This window comes from Chroicocephalus ridibundus, chromosome 7 (assembly GCF_963924245.1).
Source record: "Chroicocephalus ridibundus chromosome 7, bChrRid1.1, whole genome shotgun sequence".
NCBI lineage: Eukaryota > Metazoa > Chordata > Aves > Charadriiformes > Laridae > Chroicocephalus > Chroicocephalus ridibundus.
This window is the reverse complement of record NC_086290.1, coordinates 55,965,336-55,988,663: the sequence shown is the minus strand read 5'-3', so window position 1 is coordinate 55,988,663 and position 23,328 is coordinate 55,965,336. Positions and strand designations below refer to the sequence as shown.

The window sequence follows — 23,328 nt, the reverse complement described above, 5'->3', positions numbered from 1 at the left end:
TTGCTCCCAGAGAATCACAAGATGGGGAATATTGCTAGGAAGAACTGTGATGAAGGAGGGTGAACCACTGAAGCTGAGCTTCTTTCACTAGAGCTGGCAAGGGCTCTACTTGCCCTGGTTAAATTTAAGTCTTTTCTAAGGCCCCTTCTGGCACAGCCCTGGCAGCCAAGAGTTGTGTGTCATTGCACAGAAATACTGGTGCAAAGGCGGGTTCCCATCCCCATCCCGAGCTGAGCATCCAGGACTGTCCGTGCTGCCACACGCTTCACCTGCAGCCTCTCCGATAACGCCGAGTAAGTGTCCCCGAGGGAAACGACGGATTGAAGAAACGGGTACCTCATTAAACAGTAACAACGTACTTTATTGATGTTTTCCGATGGTAATTGACATTTGAGTTCAGCTCATTTAGCTTTTAATCAGAACATAATTTACCACAAAGGAAGGAAGCATATTGATTCCCTGCCTCCTCGCGGGAGCATTCGTATTTATTTACCTGGAGCACTGAAGAGTGGTGGGGACCTCTCCCGCGGTGCGGCTGGAGGGCAGAGCCGGGTGACTTGGGCACTGGGATGACTGTTTTAATTTCTGTTTCCAGCCTAACCCACAGGTGTGTGAACACTAAGCAAGCAAACAGTCTGCCGGCAGTGTGGATTTGCAGAAATGAATGGTTTAGCAAGGAGAGTTTGAGGGGTTTAATAAGGAGGGGTGTCCTCTCTATTGCGAGACCACTGCTGATGGCTGAGGAATTGTCCAGCCACGGGTTATGGCCACACCTGAGTTGGGTCCGGCAGAAAAGTCCTGCTCGCCGTTTGTCAAGCTGGGTGAAAGATATTATGACCCGATCTCAGCTGTTCTGGGGCTGCGAGCAGCTGGTACATCCGTTTTTCAACCCTGACCACCGAAGGCTGTCGGTGCCCAGGACATATTTTGGTTAGCCCTGTTGCACCCATGCTGCTCTCCTGGCAAGGCAGGGGCAGTTCCTCAGTGTCTGGGGAAAGAGATGGAGGTAGTGACACGTCCAGAGTCTCTGGAAGGGCAGAGAAGCGAGCCCTGCTGAGGAGCACGTGGAGCTTAGCTAGCAAGGGCTCAGGAGTATGGGGTGATGCAGGTACAGGGTCCTACGGGATGGTGTAATTGCCTGCCCCAAATCCTGCCCTGTGCTGTGGACTGGAAGAAAAAAATCCATTGTTTTGCCAAATTTCAGCTTCTTTGCTGGGTAGCGTGGTCAGCCTTTGCAGGGGGGGTCGGAGGTGCTGTGGCAATTCAGGGTGAGCTGAAAGCGCCTGAGGATAAAGCACTGTTGCTGCCGGGCTGCTCTCCGTGCCCTTTCCAGGCTGGGTCCTCACGCCCTGTGCGAAGAAGGGAAAGAGCGTTATCAGCATTTCACAGTAGGGGAAAGCGATGCCTGGCGTTGGGACGGGCTGTGCACACCACTGGCTGAACCAAAACTCCTCTGGCTCTCGGAAACGCTCGCGTTTCCAGCGCTGATCCTAGAATTTGAAGAGTTACTCGCGTTTAGCCCCTCTGCAGCATCACAGCTGTCTTGATGTACGCTTCAGGCTATTTCTTGGAGCAAGGAGAAGTTTTGCCTTTTGCTACCGATCTCCAAGCTCTTGCCTTTGCAGCCCCCAGCACAGAGTCACCTCGTCAGGGCAGCTCCTCGGGGGTCTGGCTGCCTTGGGGTCTTGGAGATGCTTTCACCCAGCCAAATGGAGGAGATGTGTCGGTGAGCAGCGTTGCAGATCTGGGGTGGGTCAGGACCCCGTGGGGTGCTGATGAGGCAAGAGGAGCCCCTCTTTCTGGTTCAACCCACGTGTACGAGGTGTTCTCCTCCTCCTGGGGATCACCAGGTGATCGCTCCTTCCAGAGGGGATGCAGCTGCGCTGTCTCTGTTGGGCAAAAAGCAGTAAAGAACTGCAAAGAGCCAAGGTCTGGCAGGTAGGGAAGTTGCCAGCGGGATTTTCAGCAGTTGCCCTTCATAGATGACAAGGACTGTGATTTCTGGCCAAAGTCCAGCAAGCGATTATCTCACAGTTTGGGATATTTGGGGATTTGGGTAAGAGCTTTATCCCACCCTCTCCATCTTCAAAGAGTTTTGCGATCATTAGGTAATTTGCTAATCCTCCCGCTTTCTCTGTCTCTTTCCCTTTCCTCCATTCCGTCCCAGCTTTCCAGGAAATCCCCAGCACAGCTCTTTGTGTCTGCGTCGGTAGTTTCGCATCCGCTTGGAGCGCCTGATGGAAGCGACCCCGCTCCCTCAAGCCCTGCTGCATCCCGGAGCTGTTGCTGGGAGAGGCTGGCTGGAGCGCAGCCACTGCTATTAGCTGCTGCTTCATTACTGTCATCTTATCTTTTTTTTTTTTTTTTCCTTTTTTTAAAGAAAAAAAAACAAAGAAAATTCCCAGTTCTCTTGTGCCTACGAAGGCCCCACGGTGGTTAATGAGCTGAAGGCGAGCGTTGCTCTGAGGGTTTTATGCCCTTGCCCTGGGATCCACGTTTCTGTGCCCGCCTGCAGCGGGGAGCAGCAGGGACCGATGCAAGGGGGGGTCGCTGCCGCCCCTTCCCAGGCTCTCGTGCGCGTCAGGAGACTCCCGGGGTTGTGGCGAGGGGCTGAGAGCCCCCACGGAATGACATAAATATTTGCAGTGGTATCCTGGGGACACTCCTGCGCTCCTCCAACAGCAATAACGGGCTGGACGGGGGTTTGCTTCCCGTGGGATCCGGTGCGGTGCAGCTGAGACACAGGCTCCGTAGGAGATTTGTTGGGCTGGGAAAATCTCTACGTGCTGCCCTGCATCTGGGACATAAATAACCAAATAATCTACTTCTGGTTTAACCCCGGGGTGAGAGGGGTACAAAGAACAGCGAGCGGTTCCTGCATTTAACAGCAAAAGCGGGTGCTGGGCTCCAACCTGCATTTCCCAACAGGATTTTCCCCCCCCGAGAAATGTCAGCTTCTGCAGAAAGCGGTGAGGGCAGGGTCTGGCTGAAGAGCTGCGTTTGCTCAAGGCAGGATGGTGGGAGGTATCATGGACACCGTGCCAAGCTTCCTGCACCCAGCATCCATCTCCATCCCGTGCGCATCGCTCCCCAGCAAAAAAAAACAACAACCAACCCAGGTTTCTGAGAACCTGAAAAGCAAATAGAGGAGTCGCCGTGGAGACGCGGTGGTTGCTGCGGCCTGGGGCCACGCGGGTGAGTAGAGACAGCAGGTCTGTAGGTGAGGGATGATGCTGTTTGCCAAAACACGCGGGGGAGCTTTGCCCGCAGACCGCTCCTGGACGGTGGCAGGGAGCGATGGGGAGCGGCTGAACCCCACTGGGGAGGAGCTGCCCGGGGGCTCTGCGTCCCCCAAGGCTCCCGTGTCAGTCCTCCCTGTCTGTGCATGCAGGAGGATGGCGAGTGCCATCGTCCACCGAATACGCTGACTTCAGCAGACATTAGAGGTCGGCACCTCCGACCCCTCTTCTCGTTTGCAGTCTGGCCAGCCCAGCACCTCGGGTGTTTTTCTGCCTTTGCTGTTCTACACCAGCTACGATGATTAACGCGCGAGTTGGTTGTTTGCAGAGATATTTCCAGGGTAATGAATGGCTCTTCTGGATTTTTAGCTGCTTGCTTTGTTTTATGATAGCGCCCTGCGTCTATCAGAAGGATACAGATGCATTTGTCATTAAAAGCATGGCCCAGTGACCCTTCCAGGAACAAACACTGGCATCTAGATGGCCTTCCCATTAGTGACTTTGTTTATAGCGCTGAAGTGGGTCCAATTTATTTGGTTGAGGACCTTACCGTGCGGATCAGGAGCACATGTTGGAGTGGTGATGCTCAAAAGCCTCCCCTGCAGTCACAGCTTTGCTGTGTGCGTCTCAGCTGAGGGTGGAGTCGGTGGCATCAGGTAATGCCACTGTTGGGTGCAAAGCAGCACACGGATCCCCTGCCATTCCCCGCGTCGTTTTGTGACTGCTGCTTATTTGTCCTCTGCTGCGGAAGCTAAGCTGGGTACCCTCCAGTAGCTCTCACAAAAGATTTTTATATTCTATTTTGCAATTTCCCTTTATCTTACATGCTCCCCTCAGGGCCATCTATCACCTCGAATTTTATTGCCTTCTTTAATTGCTTCTCTGAAGTCCAAGTGCAATATTACTCCAGGATCCTTTTGAATAACTTCCTGAGTTGCTGCGATGCCATTCATCTTGTACTTCTGGCTCTCTTGATAAGCCCTATTGTACATTGCTTTTCATTTTGGTGTGTCAACACCGGATCTAACGCATCGCACTTTGGCCTTTCGTCAAAGCGGATGATGAGCGCTTCTTATAGCAGTATCTGAGTTGCAAAATTGGCTTTCATTTCATTTCTTTGTTTCTACAAATTTCCGCTTTCAATGTTCTGCTGCTGCTGCAGCTTCACCAGCTCCTACTTTGGGGCAGTTCAAGGCAGGGTTTAATTGCTGGTGTCCTTGGTACTCTGTGGTCGTCTTAGGTCGTCAGTACTGTGTCGGGATGTCCAGTGCAGATGTCCTCAGCCATGGGTTTCCCGTGTTTGGCAGTGGCTTTGTGGTGTCAGGCCAGTCCAGAGCTGGACTGGTCTGGCTGGTTTTTGCAAGAGTTGAACAGGAGCAAATCCGTTACTGAGAACAAAAGAATTAACCTTGCTGGTGCTCAGTCTCGTGCTGGTCATCTTAAGGAGGTTCATGTCCACTCCCATCTCTGCAACGGGCATGTGATGGCAAGACGTGGCAGTCTTGTGCCTTTGTGGTTTGGGCTGAGCTGGGGAGAGGGTTTGCACCGTTGATAGATCTGCCTGGAAGAAGAGCATTTGAGTTATTTTGAACCATGAAGTTGACGCATGCGCCACGCTCGATGGCTGAGCATTTGGTTAATTTGACCAAAGCCAGTTGCTCCTTTTGGACCAAGGAGTTAGCAGGACCTTCTGAAGACCGGCTGCAATGAGCGTGACGAGGAGCGATGGGTCAGGCAGTTACCCGCAGTCGAGAGTCTGGTTGTCCCTGCAGGCACCTCCTGCCCAGAAGTCCCCAGGTTGGGCCCCTTATGTTTTGCACCGGTTGTTGACTTTCTCCCTTGTTGAGTTTTCTGCTGCTGTCAGGCAAGACTCCACAAAACGTTAATTTTGCCGAGCTTGCTGCCAGAGCTGATGCTGTCTGCCCTGGCAAGGACTGCCTGCCATCTGCTAAGGGACACCTTCAGCTACTGCTCCTGCCAGTGTGTCAGGCTTCTCCAGTAAGGTGGTGAAGACCAGAAGTGCTACATGCTCTCAGCCCAGAGCTTGCAGCTAATGATGGCCCAAACCTTCAACGAGTCTTATGCAAAAGCATTTTCAGCTTTGGGTCATGTTGTGCAGTAGCTGGGGCTGCCGTTCCTGTCTCAGCCTGCCTGGCCTGATCGCCGCAGGCCTGGGCTTGGGGTTTGAGATTGTACTGGGTGGTTTGGTTGCTGGGCTTGGGTTTTGCCAGGTAATGGAATGAGTTTTCTGATCAGGAATGCTGATGAGGAGTGGTTCCTCTTCTCTGTTCTTGCAAGATCTCCAAAACGTTCCAAGGGTTGCTGCTGGACGGGAAGTTTTACTTTCTGATAAGCTTTTATCAAAGTATAGTTTATTGCTTGGTCCTTCTCCTCCTCAAAAAATAAGCCGTCTTTTTCTTTGCCTTTTATTTATGCTACTTTAGACAGCTGCTGTTACCTCTGCCCATTCTTAAGAGGGAATTTTGGATGGTAAAGCCTATGCCCTAGCAAACCAGAAGGAAGGGAGTAAGGTTTCCAGTGCGAGCAACATTCTGTATCCAAAGAGCATCTGGAGCTGTTTGGTGGGTTTGCATTGTTTCTGTGCAACTTCTCTGTCTATGCATTTCTATTTCTGTGTATCTTTTAACATACTCTCCGTAGAATTTCCCACAAACCACTTCCTAATGTATGAGAGAGTTTTATATGAAAATACCCCCATATTAGGTGATTCGAAATAAGATATAGTACCTTATTTGATGCTAGGCTTTGGCCCTCTGTAAGCCCTGTTGGGTTCCTGTGGACCCGCAGTGGCCACTGTAAAATACGACATTGCAGAACAGAAATGAGAGATTTGTCCAGGGTGGCGACACTCATCTCCTGGCAGAGAGCCTCCAAGAAAGGGACCTGGCTGTACATGGTAATTTGACAGGTCTGCGAGGGCCTCGCTGGCTGTTCCCAGGTCCGTGACCCAAATCCTGCACCCCATGGACCCAGCTCCACCACCCAGTGCCCTTCCGCGGTGGGAAATCAGGAGCTGGTTTGGTTCTGTTGTCTTTTCAAACCTCCTGCTGCTGTGTGGATGGCTGGGAAGGACTCTGCAGCGAGCTCGCTGCTGGAGCCATGCTGAGAAGAGGGGTCACCAAGCCCAAATCTGAATTTCCCATGCCAACAAAAACGCATTTTTCCTGTAAGAACGCAAATGCCTTTTCTCATATAAGAGACCTTCATTCTCTTCCAGGACCAGCTGTTCTTTTCTTGGCTGTTTCATAATGTGAATTAATCATGGGGCACATCCTTCCCTTACAAAAGCCATCGGCGTGTCTCTGCTGCCAGTGAGAGCTTGGCCCTAACCTTGGGCAGGGGGAGGCGCGGGCGGTGTTTGGCCCCGTGGCTGCGTACCTGGGGAACCTCAGGACAGATCAAGTGGATTAGCTCAGTTGCCATGATCCCTGCTGGGAACAACCTCATTAAAATGGCCTTTATTAAACTTGTTCAGTTTCTCCTCTAATTTGAATTAAAATGGCCTTGATTTGTTTTAAAAATAATTTCTGCATGGTCATATGGGGTGGTTGAATGGACCCGTTTAAAGCTCTATTGTCACTTTATTTGGATTTAGTTTTCCTCTGTGTGGTCAAGATATATCACTTAACGTCCACCGTGCCCATATCTGCTTGCCTTTGGGTATCATCTGCCTCCTCGCTCGTTCCCCACGTGCTGGGGTCTTTTCCCAGAGGAGCCTGGAATGATGGAGAGGGAACTGCAATATCCTTACAGTGATATTTTAAGGACGTTTCCCTGGAGAGCTCTTCCCTACAGCACAAAGGGGATTTTTCCATGTGCGTTTTCATGCCTTGCCCGAGGAACTCAATGACCGACCAGCCATGCAGCAAGAGGGGCTTGTTGCTGGCATGGATCCTCCTCTGCACACCTGGATGGGATTGTAGGTAGGAGCAACCACGGAGCCTCCTGCGGTGGTGGGACGATCTCACACCAACCTTGAACGCTCGCTGCCAGCTGGCTGTCGGCATGTTTTGGCCTTCGGTGGGAGGGGAACGGTGGATTTAAAGCCTTTCCTACCTCCTCGGCTCCTGGTCTCGCAGGAGGAGGATGGTTTGCCGGAGAAAACCTCCATTAGGGTTTCAAAAGGGAAGTCTGGCGGTGGCTTGCTGGGACCGGGGCTGGCTGCAGCGCAGATGTCTGCATGCAACAATAGGCTGCAATTTAGCCCCACGCTTTGAAAGCAAGAGGTGGGGGGGAGGGAAAAAGAAAGAAGAAAGGAAAAAAAAAAAAAAAAAAAAAGAAAGAAAACCAGAAAGCCATTAGATGACTTCAGCTCCTCGTGACTACATCAAAAGGGAAGGCATCGTAAATTCGGTTTCTATTAAAGCCCGGGGCCGCGGCTCTGGGGAGCAGGATGCTGTTCTGGTGGCAGCGGCCCAGGAAAGCTGTTTCGGGGCCACGGGAGCGGCTGCAGGTTTTGGGTGGGCAGAGCTTTTTCCTGGCTGCTGCATTGACCTGGCTTGGAGTGGGGGGTTCAGCCATTCTGTGCCGGTGGATGGTGGACGTGGCTTTCGCTTACTAATCGCCTGTGTCCCTGTGTCTTCTCTTGTCGCCTTCCCAGTTAGGTATTTGGAGATCCCGGTGGCCCATCAGCTTTGGCACGTGTTAGGGACCTCCTGGTGTTGTGAAAGCTTTGCACATGGGGACGCATGACAGTGCTGAGAGAAAATTTCCTCTTCATTTTGTTGTCGTCCCTCCCAACCCCCAAAGTCTCTCCCTACCTCCGCACAGGTTCCTGGGGGTTGGCTCTCCTTTGCTCCACGCTCATTTGTGATAACTGATTTGAGGTATGTCAGAGCCGTTGGGGTTGATCTGTCCTAGAGCTTCCTAGAGCATCTCTCACTATTTTATGTCTTTGTTTTACTGCGTAATAATTCAGCTTACCATTGTGAGCGTAGCTGGTTTTTTTTTTTTTCCCTCTCAATTGTTTTTTTACTCAATAGTCCAAACGATTATCCTATTGTCCCAGCTAATCACCCAAGACAAATGAAACAAGGAGGAGGATTTGGAAGGAAATCTATCATTCTCTGTATTGTCTGGGTGCGAAATAGGTCGTGTTTTAGGGGTCAGCATCCACTGAACTTTTGTGGAAAGCAAATATCGTGGCTTGAGGGGTCTCCACACCGAACACTTCGTATGCGGGGAATGGTGCTCCCAGGGTGAGCGCGGTTTCCCTGTGGCTGCAACGGTTTGTGCGCGGACAGAGCTTTTTGTGCACTAAAGTGGCAGCTGCAAATCCTGCAGCATCCCGACAGGAATGATGCGAGTTTGAAAGTTTTTGGGTTTTGTTTTTTTTTTTTAAAGAAACAGAAAAGGCGAAAAAAAAATTTAAACTTTAATTAAGTCAAAATCATGGGTTTGGAGGGACAATTTGGGACTTTTTGCATGTTAAGATTTGCAGTACGGCACATTTTTTTATTTTTTTTTTTTTCCCCCCAGAGGCTGATTGCAAGTGACAGAAACATGGGGCTATGTAATAATGCGAGCAAAAACCTGTCGCTTCTTCCGACCCGAGACAATGGCTAATTGTTCTAATTTAGGTCAATCCCTTGCTGTGCTGCAGCAGGAATTCTTTACCAGGGCCCTTTAATCATTAATGTTGGCCTATTTTACACGATGTTTGGCCCCGCTGCAACCCCCCCCAGGGCTCCGCGCACCACCAGGGATTCTGCTGTTGGGGGCGGAGCTGGTGATTCATTTCTCAATGAAAACAAATTAATTTGCGATAACATCTTTATCACAAGGCTTTCCTATGCTTTGTGTCCTCCTCCGAGTTCTCTGTCTGCTTCTTTTGGAGGAGAAATCCGGTTTGTGAATACAACTCTTAACCTCCTTGCATCGCCCCGGTGCCGTCGCCGCACGGTGATGCGAGGAGGGCAGGCGGTGACACCGCGGTTATTTATCCCCAGCGAAAACACCGTCCTCCTCGTCCCATGTTTGCTTTCCCGTGGTGTCATCCCTCTGCTTCCAATTACCCCCTCCTCCCTCCCTCGGCCGAGCAGCGAGGAAGGCGTCCAAGGATCGCTCGTTTGTGGTTGAACGTGGCGTGCAGATGCTGGGTGATAACCTCACCCGCGGGCCCTCTCGGTGCACGGCGCTGAGAGGGGCTGAACAGTTTCTCTCCTACGCCACAGGTGAGACCATCGGTGAGGATAAAACAGGTCCCCGTGAAGAAACCAGGGTGGGTTTAGCAGGACACGAGGGCGATGAGCCTGGCTCCTCGCCTTTACCTGCTCCAGTTTGTCCCTGGGGTTCGACTGAGTCCCATTTCAAGCGCTGCTGCTCCATCCCTTCATCCGGAGCTCTCCTCTCGGGGCTGGAGCTGCGGTCAGGAGCCTGGTGGTCCCCGGCACATGCCTGGTCACCCCATCTACCGTGGGGACAGACGGGGCTCGACTCGTGCCGCTCTCCCTCGTTTTCCAGTCGAACGAGATGCCGTTGGCGCGGGGCTGGTTGTGGATCGCAGATGGGGCATGTGCCATGAATCCCTCTCCCAGCTGAAATCTGTTAAAGGATTAAAATCTCATGAATCTCCGGGCGCCTCCTGGCAGCGAGCAGCCCTCTCCTTCTCCAGAGGGCTGGAGGCAGGCGAAGACAGAGGAGGAATGACGGGGAAAGGGGCCCTTTGCAGGGAAGAGCCTCTGCTCTCAGCTTTCCCCTCATCCCTGCTCCGTCCCGCGCTCAGCATCCCGTCTGATGGCTGGGAACTGCGCTGGGTCTCTGCCAGCTTGGAGAGGACGTGGTCGAGTAGGAGCCACGACATTGCCCAAAAACTGCTTCTCTGAGCTGATGCTTGCACCAGCGTTTGCTCTTTGTGGGCTCCATGAGTCTTGCGGCGAGCCGGGGTGCTGCATAAACGCGCCCTGCGAGACTCGTCTTCTCCTGAAAACTTTCCAGCTGAGCAGCCAAGACAACGGAGAAGGGAAGCGGGTGCCATACGGCTTTCTTGCTCCTTGTACAGAGGCTTTTGCCCGCAGTTCGGGTGCTGCTCAAAGCAGTCTTTTTGCGTGTGCGGCACAGGTTTCTCTCCCTGTTGATGTAGGAGCTGTACAGGCGCGTGCAAGATCCCGGCACCGAGAGCTTTTGCAAACTCGCAGATGTTTCCAGATGTGTGGCTGATGGATCTGTAGGGAGTTAGCTCAGCTGAGGGCTCGTCACCAGCATCGTTACCAGCATTTATCAGCTGGCCTGCGAGCGTGGTGCTAAGAGAAAGGGCATATTTTTCCTGGCAGTGTCGTCAGCTGGGAAAGCTGAACTCCCTGTGTGGTCTGTCCCATCTCTCCAACCCTGCGATGCTCTGCAGTTCTCCTCCCGGAGCCTGGAAACCAGAGTGACAAGCGCACGTTCCCACGCACGCGCACTGCAAATGCCTGATGGTAGAAGGAGCCAGGTCTTCCATGCTATCGCTGGCGATGCCTTTGCTGGAGATTCATCCCTGCGTGTTGTTTCGGGAATGATCACTGCTGCAATTCGGTTCCGGTGGGGAGACAATGTGCTTAGTGAAGATGGCGGCTCTCGTTGTATATGTCTTGTGCTTGATTACCGTCCCTTCTGCGGAAAGGGCACACAGTGTTTGCTTTGGTTTGAATTTCTGCAGGTTGAGGGCAGGCTGCCTTGCCACTCATTTGCCCTCTGACCTCAAAAAAAACCCACCCCAGTCTTATGTTGACCTCGCCTAAGTGCTGCGATATAGACTGATGTAAGCGGGGCAGAAGGACTTTTTGGCCATTGCGTTTGATTTTGCGGGAAGTGGTTAGCGACTGGAAGCAGAGAGGGGAGCAGCAGCATCCGTCTGCATCCAATGGGGTTTATGTCTTCTCGTGCATCACGCCCGGGGATGCTGATGGTACCCAGCAGAGAGGATCGTGCTGGAGAGCAGGGGTGTTACCTTGCATCGGAGGGAATGTCGGCGTCAGGGTGTAATGCTGGCACGGCGTCGGGAAGCCTACGGGGATAGCGCTCAGCATCATCGCTCCTGCCGGTGTAAAGCACTAACCCCGCGCTCTCCGGGCAGCCCCACGTGCGGTCGCTCTCCCCGTCCGCCGGGCAGCGAGGTTAAAACTTTGTCAACACGAGCGAGCTGGGCTGAGTTTTAAGCTGACTCAATTTGCAAACAAGCTCTTGGGCTCGGTCCCACCAGGGTGTGCGTCAGCTTCAATTATTTCCTGATAGACTTGGATCACAAACAGTGAAAAAGCCTTTGTTTAAACCATCAGACGAGCGTCCAGCTCTGCCTTTGGCACCGCGTCAGCTAAATCCCTCCTTCTGCGCGCGTGTTTTTTGCACCCCAGGGCAGCTCTCGTACGCCGGGGTCAGGGCTGGGGCTGCTCTGGAGCATCCCGCAAAGCTCTGGCGAGGAATTGCAGAGGTTTAGGAAGGTACCTAAAAAAAAAAAAAAAAGTGGGTTCTCGAAGCAGAGAGGTTTGCGTCTCACCCGTGGGCAGGTGATGCGCGGTGATGGGAATGAGATGTGCAGAAGCAAGGAGCCCAACCCCAAAACTGCGATTCTTATGAAGGCTCTGAAATGGCCTGTTTATTTATCCCAGTGCTAAACTGGGGCACTTATCTACAGACCAGTGCGGAAAAGACTATGCTTCTGTTGCTGGCTTATACCCTCGCATGGTACCAAGACCAGAAGGAGATGCATGAGTTGCCGTGTGCTGAAATCGTGTTCTCTAAATTAAGTTTTAAAACCCCAAAATAGAAGTAGCCCGATAGCTGCAGGGCTTGTGAGTTGAGCTTGCCGGTGAAGATCAAAGGGCTGGACGAATGGTCTGGTGGGGATGACCTTGTGAAGGATGAGCTGACTGCGGCCGCTGATGTAGAGAGATAAGGATTAAAATATGCTTTGCCCTGCTCTAGCGTCTTTCCTTGGAGCCCTCGATGCGCTGTATCGGTGTTGATGGATGATTTGCTGCGTTCTTTGAGGGGGTTTCTTTGGGCTGAATTTCTCAGAAATCAGCTTGATGTGAAGTTCAAGGTCTGAGCTTCCACCCGCCATCTGGACACACGGCGCTGGAGGTCTGGCAGCTACGCACCGAGGGCTGGCGCGAGCACGCTGCCCGGGGGGAAGATCCCTTGCTGGAGAGGGAAGGCGGTCCTGCCACATTTGTACCAGCAAAAACTTGTTTCTTTTACTTTCTCTGCTATTTTGCCGCATTCCTCTTGGGAATGGTTTCACTTCCCCCACTGTTGAGTTGTCAGGGTAATACTGGAGACAATTTTAATTGTCTCTTTCAGGATTATATTGGAGGCAACGTGCAGCGCTGAATTGCTACGCGGTGGCTACTGGCTCCGCAGCAGTTTTGCCCCTTGTTTCTTTTCCAACAAGAGTTTTTCCGCACGATATGGTGAGGGCTTGGAGATGGAAAGCCCCGCGCGGTGCTGAGGGTGGACGCTGTCATGTCCAGGGCTGTTGCAATGGTTTGCAAGGAGGAGCTGGGAAAAAAAAATGGTTAAACGCAAGCTGATGGCACCAGGCAGCTTGGTGGGGGTATTATGCAAAGGTAAAAAAAAAAATAGGGTAGGTGTCAAAACTCGTGGGGTTTTCTTCTCGCATTGGGATGCTGGTTACGCAGCGAGGAAGGTGTTGCTGGCAGGGAGCGAATGGAGAGCCGTTCCAGGGAGCAGCGTATGCTGTTGCCTTCCTAAAATGTTTTGAGGCTTTAATTAAAGAATGGCTGCAATGTGTTTCCAGGCCTTCCAGCGCAAAACATGAAATAAAACCTTCCCTCTCATTATTTTTTCTGTGTTAATTTGACAGGCTGAGCCTCCTAGGGTTCATCCATCCCCAAGCCTAGGGCAGTAGATGTTTCTTGCCGCAAGGTCGCCAGCGGGAGGGGAGATCTCGGCATGCCTGAGGTTTAGCGTAGGCTGATGGATGGAATGGAATGGAAAGGAAATTTGTGGGATTAAAACCCTTATTTCAAGTTAAGCGCAGTGATAAATGAGGTGTTGAGAAGTATGGGTTTAAATGTGCTCTTAAACCCATATTTCCTCCTCCGCAAACTGGGAAGCAGGGGGTACGGCTGTCAAAAGCTTGCGGAGCTCAGATGTGCTCCAGCTCAGCTCCAGCTCGTGCTGACGCGGCGTTTTCCGTACACCGTGTCCTGCTGGTGTCTCTGGGTCTGGAGTTTCCACCTGAGCTGCCGAAATCACCTGCCGCCGCGCGCCTGATGGAGGGAGTGAGGGCTGGTGCCGTCGTTCGGCTGCTGGTTTGCGCGGCTGGAGCCGGGCAAGCATCGCCCCCGAATTAAATCAGCTTTTGGTTAACGGTAGTCGCCCTGTAGGCACCTGGACATGTCTGGGAGAAAACTACCCCCATTTCTCTCAAGCCTTAGTGTCTTGCAGGCTGGATTGAATGGAGAAGCTGAAGACCACGAGTCCTACGCTGATATTTCTGCTCCAGCCATCTGCAGATATGCTCTTTCTGTCCTGGTTTTGTGTGTTTGGTTTTTTTTTTTCCCTGAGAAAAACCTGCTGTAATTGTTTTCCCTGCACAGCCAGAGGTGATTTGTCAAAATCCCTATCGCTCCTTGGTTAATTCAATATTTATAATGTCTTTATAAGGCCGGTCCCGCTCTGCCGACTTGGAGGCGAGGGAGGAGAATAAGTCGCGTGAATTAGGCTGCACGAAACGCGCAGCTCCCAGCTCTGCCGGGGCGCTCGGGCTCCAAGGGAGGACGTGAAGGCAGCAGGAATTGGACGTCCGGGCAGAGAAGATGGAGCGTCTTCCTCAGCATCCCCTGCTCAGCTCCTCCCAGCACACAGCAAAACCCTGAGCACGCAGCGGCGAGCTGAGCCCAGGCTGAGCGCTTATTTTAGGGCTTCCTATTCAGTTCCTGCGTCTTCTCGAAGACGTTCCGTGATGCAGCAATTTCATAAAACCGGGCAGATGCCACAAATTGTCACATCTCGATGGTTTTTTTAATCATTATTATTTTTTAGGTGGAGTTAATCACTGCTTGGGACCTTTCAGAGGGCAGGCCAGGCAGGGCAAGATGCGTGGTTTGCGTTACTGGATGTCACACCGTGCATTGCTATGTAAAGATCTTGAAATGAAACACGATTGAATCGTCAAGATACCAGTATTTGTATTTTATTTTATTTTTGGGAACGAAAATTTCTAGAACCAGATTCTTAGAATCTTTCAGAGTTGAAGTTTTCCAAGCCGCTATCCTTTTGCATGAAATTTTCATCAGAATTGAGAAGACTTCGCCAAAATCCCCAATTTCCCTGAAGCTTTTTTTTTTTTCTTTTCCTAATAAATATATGCTGTGAGAGTTTCTGATGCGTGCTGTTCCCGAGATCTCCACCAGCCTACGAAGCCTCTTAGTGTTTGCTCTTTTGGAAACCAGTTTGGATGGTAACGTATGGGTTGCTTGGTTTATTTAATCCATCTCTGTAAAACTTTAGTGCAGAAAGCTATTACGTGGTGTCAAATGGTAACGGTCCCAAGAAGGGACCTTGTCACCCTTAACCAGGCAGGGCTTGTGCGTTCACATTCCAGCAGCAACGTCCATGGCTGTGCAGGACGGGGTGGCCCTTGGCGAGACGCTCCATCCTTGCAGCGTTGTAGCGATCCGCGGGGTTTCTTTTTCCCAATTCCTCTACAATTTTTAGCGTGGTCCTTTACGACTTGCCAGCTCCTGGTAGGGAGCCGCTCCGGGGTCGGAGCATCCCGGGGGCATCACGGTAACGCTGCAGACACCTTACCTGGCGTCCCTCCCTTGTCTTTGCAGGAGGGGGACTCCCTCGGGGCCATGGAGAAGCTTTGCCGGCAGCTCACCTACCACCTCAGCCCCCACTCGCAGTGGAGACGCCAGGGCATCATGAAGAGGAAGCCACAGTCCTGGTGAGTCACCTCTTGGAAGCCACTGTCACCCTGGGGGGTCACTGTCCCCTCCCTGGTCCTTGCGTCCTCAGGCCACCCCCAGGCTCAGGAGAGCTGGAAGGGGTTTTTCCACGATGCTTTGGGCCGTGGTGTGCAAATGTGGGTGCTGGTGGGAGCTGCCTGTTGCAGACCTGCAGCGACAGGAGGAACAAATCCACCGCGATGAAGGAAAGGGCTTAAAAGCATTAGCCAGGGCTGGGAGGTCAAAACCTTCTCAGCCTGCCGCAGCCTCCAAACCCCTCAGTCGTCTCCTGTCTCACCAGCGTTTCCCCCCGTGCGTGGTTGTGTTATCAGGTTGCTTCGTGCTCACCCAGAGGTGTTTTCCTCCTTTTCCATTTTCCTTGCCCCGTTGCATCCCGGTTGCAGGGGAGAGCAGCACAGGGAGGGGGAACGGGCTGGGAAACCTGAACCATCCATCCCCCAAACATCCCAGTGCTGGGCATCGGAGAGCGGGAGACAAACTGCTCCAAAACATCCTAATTAGCTGGTAATTAGTGTACAGGCATGTGTCGCCATGCACACGGTGCCTTGCAGCGTGTTTGCCCGAAGGGAACTGTTTGATTAAAAATAGAGAGAAAATGACCCCGAATCCTCAGCAAAGCATCCCGACTGCCGATGTCCCGGATGCACGGAGCTGAAAAATCTGTGGGTGAGGCTGATGGGGATGCAAAGGGCTCCTTGTTTTCTGTAACGTTATGCATTATATATTTATTATTTTTGTTTAAGGAAATAAGAAATACAAAAGAAGCCGCAATCCGGCAGAGTCAGGATTTGTATCCAGGTGCTGGCTCGTGGTCCCAAGAGAGTTCTGGTTCCTGTTGTAGCAGATGCTATTTGTAGCCATAGCGGAGACTAATCCCCTGAAAAAACTTGGTCTGAAAAGAGAAGAGGAGGGGAGGAAAATAACACAAGAGGAAAAGAGACACAAGGCAATAAAGGATTGTGTGGCCAAACGGGATTAGGACCACGTCTCCCGGAGATCTGGCTCAGCATCCTCGCACCCTCTTGTGCTTGGAGACCCAAACGTGCAGGAACGCCTCCGTTCCGTTAGCGGCCATGACTGTACTCTTGTGTGTCGAGGAGCGTTTTTAAGATGTATTGATGACTAAAATTTGCTCTTTCCCATAAGGCGTCAGAAATGGAGGCGGTATGCTGGGGCTGCAAGGCTGTACCCCGCGAGCTGGGCTCGACACACGGAGCCGGGTAACGACCCCGCGGCTCAGTTACCCTGGTGGGTTTTTCCTTAATTAGGATAGGAAATGCACACCCCTTGTCATCCCATCGGGGCGTTATTAAAGTTACACTGATGTGGCAGTGGGGAGCTCTTTACAGCCCAAAAGACAAGAAATTCTTGAAAATGAAAAAATTTAAAGCAGCGCTTTGTGCCACTCTGTCTTTAATTACAAATCCCTGTCCTTAATTATCAGCTTGGAGCAGTTGTGCGAGCGTGTCCACGTGCCAGAGATCTGTGAGGCTTTATCTTACAAGCCTGCCGTAACGCTTCCCTTTCCTTGGTTGAGCCGGGAAATAGCTGAGGTTTTTCATGGTTTTAATAGCAGGGGTGAGGTTTCGGCTGTAAATGAGCCCTGACCGCACGGCAGAGACCCCGGGGCTGCGAACACGTGGTGCTGGCTGCCATGGTGAGGGTTTGTAGGACGGGGTTTGCCTGGGTTTCTGGTTTAGATGCTCGTTTAGGAAGTGGCTGTGAGTTGAAGCCAACCCTTTGTTAGACGTTGAAGTCAACAAGGTCTAAATGCCGTAATGTAGGGAACATACAGAGAATAGAGAGTGCGTCTCTCTCGTGTTCCCTGTGCTTGAGCACCCCCTGCTTTATCTCTGCGCCAGCAGTTACCCCGTCAGGGATGCTCCTGATCTGATGTGTGTGTTGGTGGGTAATTCCTTCCGCAGCCGACAGCCAGCGGGTGTTTCCCCAGCGCCCCCTGATCTGGGTTGGGGTTTGCAAGGGCCCTGCGATGCCTCCAAGGGAGCAATGGGCTCTTGTTCCTGGGTGTCAGCGTTGGTTTGACCCAGCCCTCCTGTCAGATGTTGCAGAAACTTTCAAATATTAAGTTTCCGCACTGTTTTTATGTGTCTGATGGCAGTCTGCAACCCATCGGCGCTCTGCTCTGGGGTGTAATTAGTAGCTGGCTCTAATGACCAGGGAGCTATAGAGCCTCTCTTCGCATCCATCTCTTCACAAGGAAAAGAGCTTCGGCTTGATGCGGTGATAGCAGAGAGACTTTGGTTGGTGGAGAAGGAGAGGATAGGCCCATTTTATCAGAAATAAAAACAAAGCCTGGGGAAATGCTTTCCCAGCTCTTTCTGTAGCTGGTTTTATCATGCTACAACTTTTACAAACATTTTAGCAGGGCCTGTTACGATAGGACAAGGGGTAACGGCTTTAAACTAAAAGAGGGAAGATTTAGACTAGATATAAGGAAGGCATTCTTTAAAGTGAGGGAGGTGAGACACAGACCCAGGTTGCCCAGAGGGGTGGGAGATGCCCCATCCCTGGAGACATTCAAGGCCAGGTTGGATGAGGCTCTGAGCAACCTGATCTAGTTGAAGATGTCCCTGCTCATGGCAGGGGGGTTGGACTAGGTGGCCTTTAAAAGTCCCTTCCAGCCCAATACATTCTGTGATTCTTTCTTTCCTTGCTCTGTCTTTTCATTTTCTTTCTTTCTTGTTGGAGAAGTCTCCTCACTCTCCTGCAAGATGACTTTGCGGTCAGAAAGGGACAATTTGGAGTCATCGCCTGTCCTGTGTTGCAGCCTCCCTGGAGGGTCCATCCATGGGAAGCATGTAGCCACGTGCTTTGGTTGTGGAAACCTGGTCTCTTGTCTCCTGCACAGTGATTCTTGACCTTGTATTGAGTGTTTTGGCTCCCTCCCTGGTTCCCTGCGATAATTAGGGATTGCAGCACAACGGCAGGGATTGGTGGAGCCTATTGTGGAGAACTCCCAGTCTGGAGCTGTGGAGTTACTCAAAAATACTTTGTTAATTAGAAATCTGTATCTTTGTGATGCATTGTGCTCCTGGGTCCTGTCTGCCGGAGACACACTCATTAGCGCACTGACTCGTAACAAGCAGAAACACACACATCGTAATCTGAGCCCTGGCTTCGTTAAGAGGCATCATTTCTCTGGGCTCACGTCTGCGCCCGTCTCCTGATGCTCCATAGTCCCCTGTCGCCTGCAGCTGGGTTAGACGGGTTGGAAGGGCCTGGGAAGGAATTGGAGTTTAATTATCCCTACAATCGGGAGCAGTGGGGAGTGCATTTGTAGGAGATGGATGCATTAGTGTGATGCTGATCCCTCTCTTTGATTAAAAGGTTTTCCCCAGTTGTGGGCTCAAGGGGGTCTCAGACACTAGTGGGATGTTTCTCAGGGCTCAGGCCTCGTGAAGGGGTGGTGGATGTCATTGTATTCCCACCTCCCCAGATGCCCACAGGCAAGTTTTTAGTGGGATGGCATCCTTTCTTCACTAAAAGCCTGTTGGCATTTCCATTGGGCAGTGAGGGACGTAGCCACGAGCAGTGGGGTGGCTCGGCCCCTCCTGGGACCCCCTGGTACCTCTGCCGAGCTCTCCGGCCAGCACAGCTCGACCCAGCGCGGTGCAAAGCCAAATAACTGTGATTAGTCTCCCCAGAAATGTGGTGGAATAATTATGATGGAAGATTGCTTTTTCTGTATTCCACAACTGCTGTATTCCTTACGGGTGATAATGGGAAGCAGAGCAGCCGGAGGAGGAGGAGGATGGGGACAGGTGATAGAAAGGATTGGAGCTGATTTTTTTGGTAGGCCACGCGATGGCCAGGCAGCCTGCCGCGCCGGCAGAGGGGGAGGTTAGTGCTTCCCGTTTCCATCTCACCCCAGGCGCCGCGTTCAGCGTGTGCACGGAAAGAGCCAAACTGAGGGAGAAGCTCCCAGCGTTGGCCGCCCCGCTCTGCCTGGCACCGCGGCGCCCAGACCTGGGCCAAACGACCTTATTTTTTTGGCGTATTATAAATCCGTCTGTCTCTCTCTCGCTGTCTCCCTCTCCGTGCCTCCCTCTGAATCACATGTATTTATATTAAACGTTCAGGATGAAAATCCTGATTTTTTTTTTTTTTTTTTTGCCTGGTAGGGCAGCCAATAGCAGGAGGATGAAACCAGCCTGCTAAAGGAATTTGTACGGCTCTGGCTCTGCCTGGGGACACGATCACAGGCCAGCGTTTAACTAGCAGGAGTTGAATTAGATCCTGGAATCTCCCTGCTCCTCCTGCTGCCAAGCGCTTGCCTTCAGCATCACGAAGGCAAAACTGCTAATCAAAGCTCCGCGCGTCCGTAATTGCTTTGGAGAACAGGCTTGTGTGCTTTGTGGGGAGGGAGGAGGTGTTTCCCAGGGGGAGAAACAGCCTCCATGGCTTTGCTGTGTCTTTCCAATCCCCAGAGAGTCATGGCCGGTGCGTTAGCTTTTACTTGCTGCTCTGTGTTGCCTCTGAGCACAGGAGCGATGGAGAGGAGCCAGGGATGCACCAGGGAGGGGACGGAGCGGTGGTACCTGCCCCGCCGGGATGAGCAGGGAGCAGCTCTGAAGGAATATCAATTATTCATATTGTAACTCCAGATCTAGCCCTGTTTTACCTCAGTTAAAACCCTTTTTTGCACACAGATCCTGTTGATGAGTGAGAAGCATGGAAGAATTTCGGGTGGAGCAGCTCAGCCTGAGCGCTGGAATTAAAAGGGGTCGATCTGGACCCAAATACGTAGATTTTTTTAACGCTCCCTTTCATTGCACTCTGTTGTTGCTCTGCAGCAGCGGAGAAACACCCAAAAAGGAAGCCCATGCCTGCCCTGAGCCTGGCACAGAGCTTATGGGGGGATTCCGCACCAGGGTGAGCCGATGTGACACTTTCTTCACTTTCTGAACCCATTTTATGTTTCAGAGCTCCCAGCGCTCGCTCATGCAAACCCTCCTCCCAGCGCTGGGACGTGTGAGGAGCAAGAATCTGATTTTTTTTTTTTTCTTTCTCAATTCACACGGGTTTTTCAGGTGGCTTTACTTAGCTCCAGCCAACTCTCTTTCCTTTGCCAACCTGGAGCTCCAAAGCGTGTCGGAGTTGGACCTGTCGCTGCCTCCCTGCGATGGGATGTCTCATTATTCAATGGAATGCCACCATCATTCGACGGGATGCCACATCCTTCGCTTCTCTTCTTGTGGCTTCTTGCATCTCTGCTGCTGTGCTTTTCCCCGCTGCCTTTCCCCCGTCCACTCGCAGCAGCCACCTCGGTTACGGGCTTTCTGGGCTGCATCTCTCCTTCATTCCAGTCCAAAAGCCCCTTTATTGCTTTGTTGCACTGGATCTTGTTCATCTAAATTCCGGTTTAAACAGGGTATTCTTTCATCTGCGCTCGACAAGCAGCAGCAGTCCGTGCTAAACCGCATTCCTGCTTCGTTATGCATTAATCTAACATGTCAGTCTGCAGAAAAATGACATTGCTCCTAAGGCGCTCGAGGAACAATCTTGTTTACGCTAATTTGTTGTGTTTTACCACAATAGCCACTGGGTTCTTAAGATGACTGCGGCAGGAAGGGACAAGGTCAGCGAAGAGAAGGAGCTGCAGGGTTTGGAGAAGGTGGCATGAGCACACCGGGAACCACTGAGGTCTTTGCATTCCGAAAAGTGTGCAATGTGCCCTTGTGGCCAAAAAGGCCAATGGCATCCTGGGGGGCATCAAGAAGAGTGTGGCCAGCAGGTGGAGGGAGGTCATCCTCCCCTTCTGCTCTGCCCTGGGGAGGCCGCATCTGGAGCGCTGTGTCCAGTTCTGGGCTCCCCGGTTGAAGAAGGCCAGGGAACTGCTGGAGAGGGGACAGCAAAGGGCTACCGAGATGATGGGGGGACTGGAACACCTCTCTGATAGAGAAAGGCTGAGGGGTTTGGGTCTCTTCAGTCTGGAAAAAAGGTGACTGAGGGGGGATCTTATCAACGCTTATAAATACTGAAAGGGGGGGTGTCAGGAGGACGGGGCCAGGCTCTTTTCAGTGGTGCCCGGGGACAGGACAAGGGGTAACGGGCACAAACTTGACCATGGGAAGTTCCATCTCAACGTGAGGAGGAACTTCTTTACCCTGAGGGTGGCAGAGCCCTGGCACAGGCTGCCCAGAGAGGTGGGGGAGTCTCCGTCTCTGGAGACATTCCAACCCCACCTGGACACGTTCCTGTGCCACCTGCTCTGGGTGACCCTGCTCTGGCAGGGGGTTGGGCTGGGTGATCTCCAGAGGCCCCTTCCAACCCTATGATTCTATGAAAAGTCAGGTCTCTTCTCAGGGATTTGCATATGGATTTCGGACCTCAGTATTAGGTACCTTTTTTTCTTCACTCTCTTAAACTTTAAGCCTAATTTTCTGCGTTGTTGTTTTCTTAACACGCCTAAGGGCATCCACAGGATCTGTTGGGCTGGGAAAGTAAGTGTTGCCTAAGGGCATGGTAAGAACCAAGCACCCAGGAGGATGCCCCGCTCGTCTATAACCTTGGTACATCATTGCCAGGGCGAAGGGCGAGCTCCTGATTCCTCAGCAAAGGGGGCCTGGCAGCCTCACGCGTTTTGGCTTGTGGCTCACCACTTGGGCAACATTGATTCTTCTCCGTCTCGAACATTTTTGCAGCTCGAAAGCCATCATTTTCCTCTCGGGACAGGTTAGGAAAGGTATCTCGAATGGGTTGCAGTTCTCTGAGATGGAGGATATATTTAATCATAAAAGTGACCGACAGTAGCTGTCACTTTCTGTCTCTCTGTGAGGGTTGGTATGAACAGGGTGAACGCAGCAAACGGGTGTTTTTTCTCTGTTGCCGTACATTTTGGCAGGGAAATTACTGCCTGTGGCCCTGCCTCAATGGGAACCGCGCCGGGGGGTGTAAAAGCCCCTGCATGGTAGGTGCTTCTCCGTGTAATATGTGCAAATTACAGGGCTATGCGTGATAAAGTAAGACAGAATATTGCTCGTGTTTTCTTTGATTTTTCCCAGCCTAAGCAGGGCTGAAGGTGCAGCAACACTTTCCTGCACCCCTCCGGCAGCGCCTGGGTAAGAACCGAGGGCGAGTTTAGCCCGGCAAGACGTTGTTTTGCAGCAGCTGCTGACAAAGCAACGAGTCAGGGAGGACATTTGGTAGCCCAGGGTGGAAAGTAAGCCCTCCTGGAGCCGGTTTAAAGGCCTGGTACCTCTAGCCCCTCATATCCGCAGGGTTTGGTCCGGCGGCCGGTGTGCCATATCCGTCGTACGCCAGCTCCGTCAGCGTGGCGTAAAATAACTGCTGCTGAGGGCGAAAATCCTGCTTGGTTCATCCTCCTCCACCTCCTGCCTTGTCCCCAACACTCAGGTCCGTGGTGCATTTGGGGTTGGGGACATTTGGGGTTTAAGCTCGGGTTTGCGCATCCGCGGGATCCGTTGGGCTGGGAAAATAGGTATTGGCAGAGCAGCTGTGCCGGAGAGGAGGATGGAGCCGTGTCTGCTGCTTTACGGAGGCAGGAACCGGCTTCACAAGGAGAAATGCAGAGAACTGGTTTTCTCCCAGTACGTTTTCCCCACGGAAGGGTGCTGTGTGCCTGGGACGAGGCCGCCTTGCTCCCTGTCTGCTGGGAAAGCTAAACCCCCTTTTCTTCAGAGTGGAAGAGTGTGACAAGTTCCTCGCTAAATCATTAGAAATCGCCTTGAAAATACCCGGCTGAAAGTGCAAACGGATAGTTTGGGGCAGCTTTTGGAAGCTGCGGCAGTTTTTAACCCACGTTCTCCATTTCGCTTGGCAGCCAGGTGAAGAGAACTGTTCAAGCAAAAGCGTGTTTTGATTTAGCGATGAACTCGCGGGGGCTAAGCGGCCTTATTTTGTTGGTAGGAACGATCTTTTAACGTCCCACTCCTAATTTCGTCGGGGCACAAACCGCTTCTGTCCTGGAGGAATGCTGGGTGCTGATTTTTCGTACTTCTTTGCAGTGCCTGCTTGCATTTATCTACAAAGCCCTTGTGAAGCAAAAAAAAAAAAGGCGGGGGGGAGTTTTCATGGCGAGGGGGGAAACCCGGTGCATGAATAATGTCCCTTTCCTTTTGAGAATAGAAAGAGAATGAATGTTTGTGGATGAAAAATCCTCCGCTGCTGCC

At 52.0% G+C, this 23,328-nt stretch overlaps 1 protein-coding gene across 1 annotated transcript in view; it reads left to right on the top strand.

Moving 5' to 3' along the window:
• LRRC75A (leucine rich repeat containing 75A) overlaps positions 1-23,328 on the top strand; it is a 93,408-nt gene that overhangs the window by 43,745 nt on the left and 26,335 nt on the right. Inside the window, exon 3 of the mRNA XM_063340843.1 lies at positions 15,041-15,153. Coding sequence (XP_063196913.1) covers positions 15,041-15,153 — 113 coding nt within the window. The remainder of the gene's footprint in view (positions 1-15,040; positions 15,154-23,328) is intronic.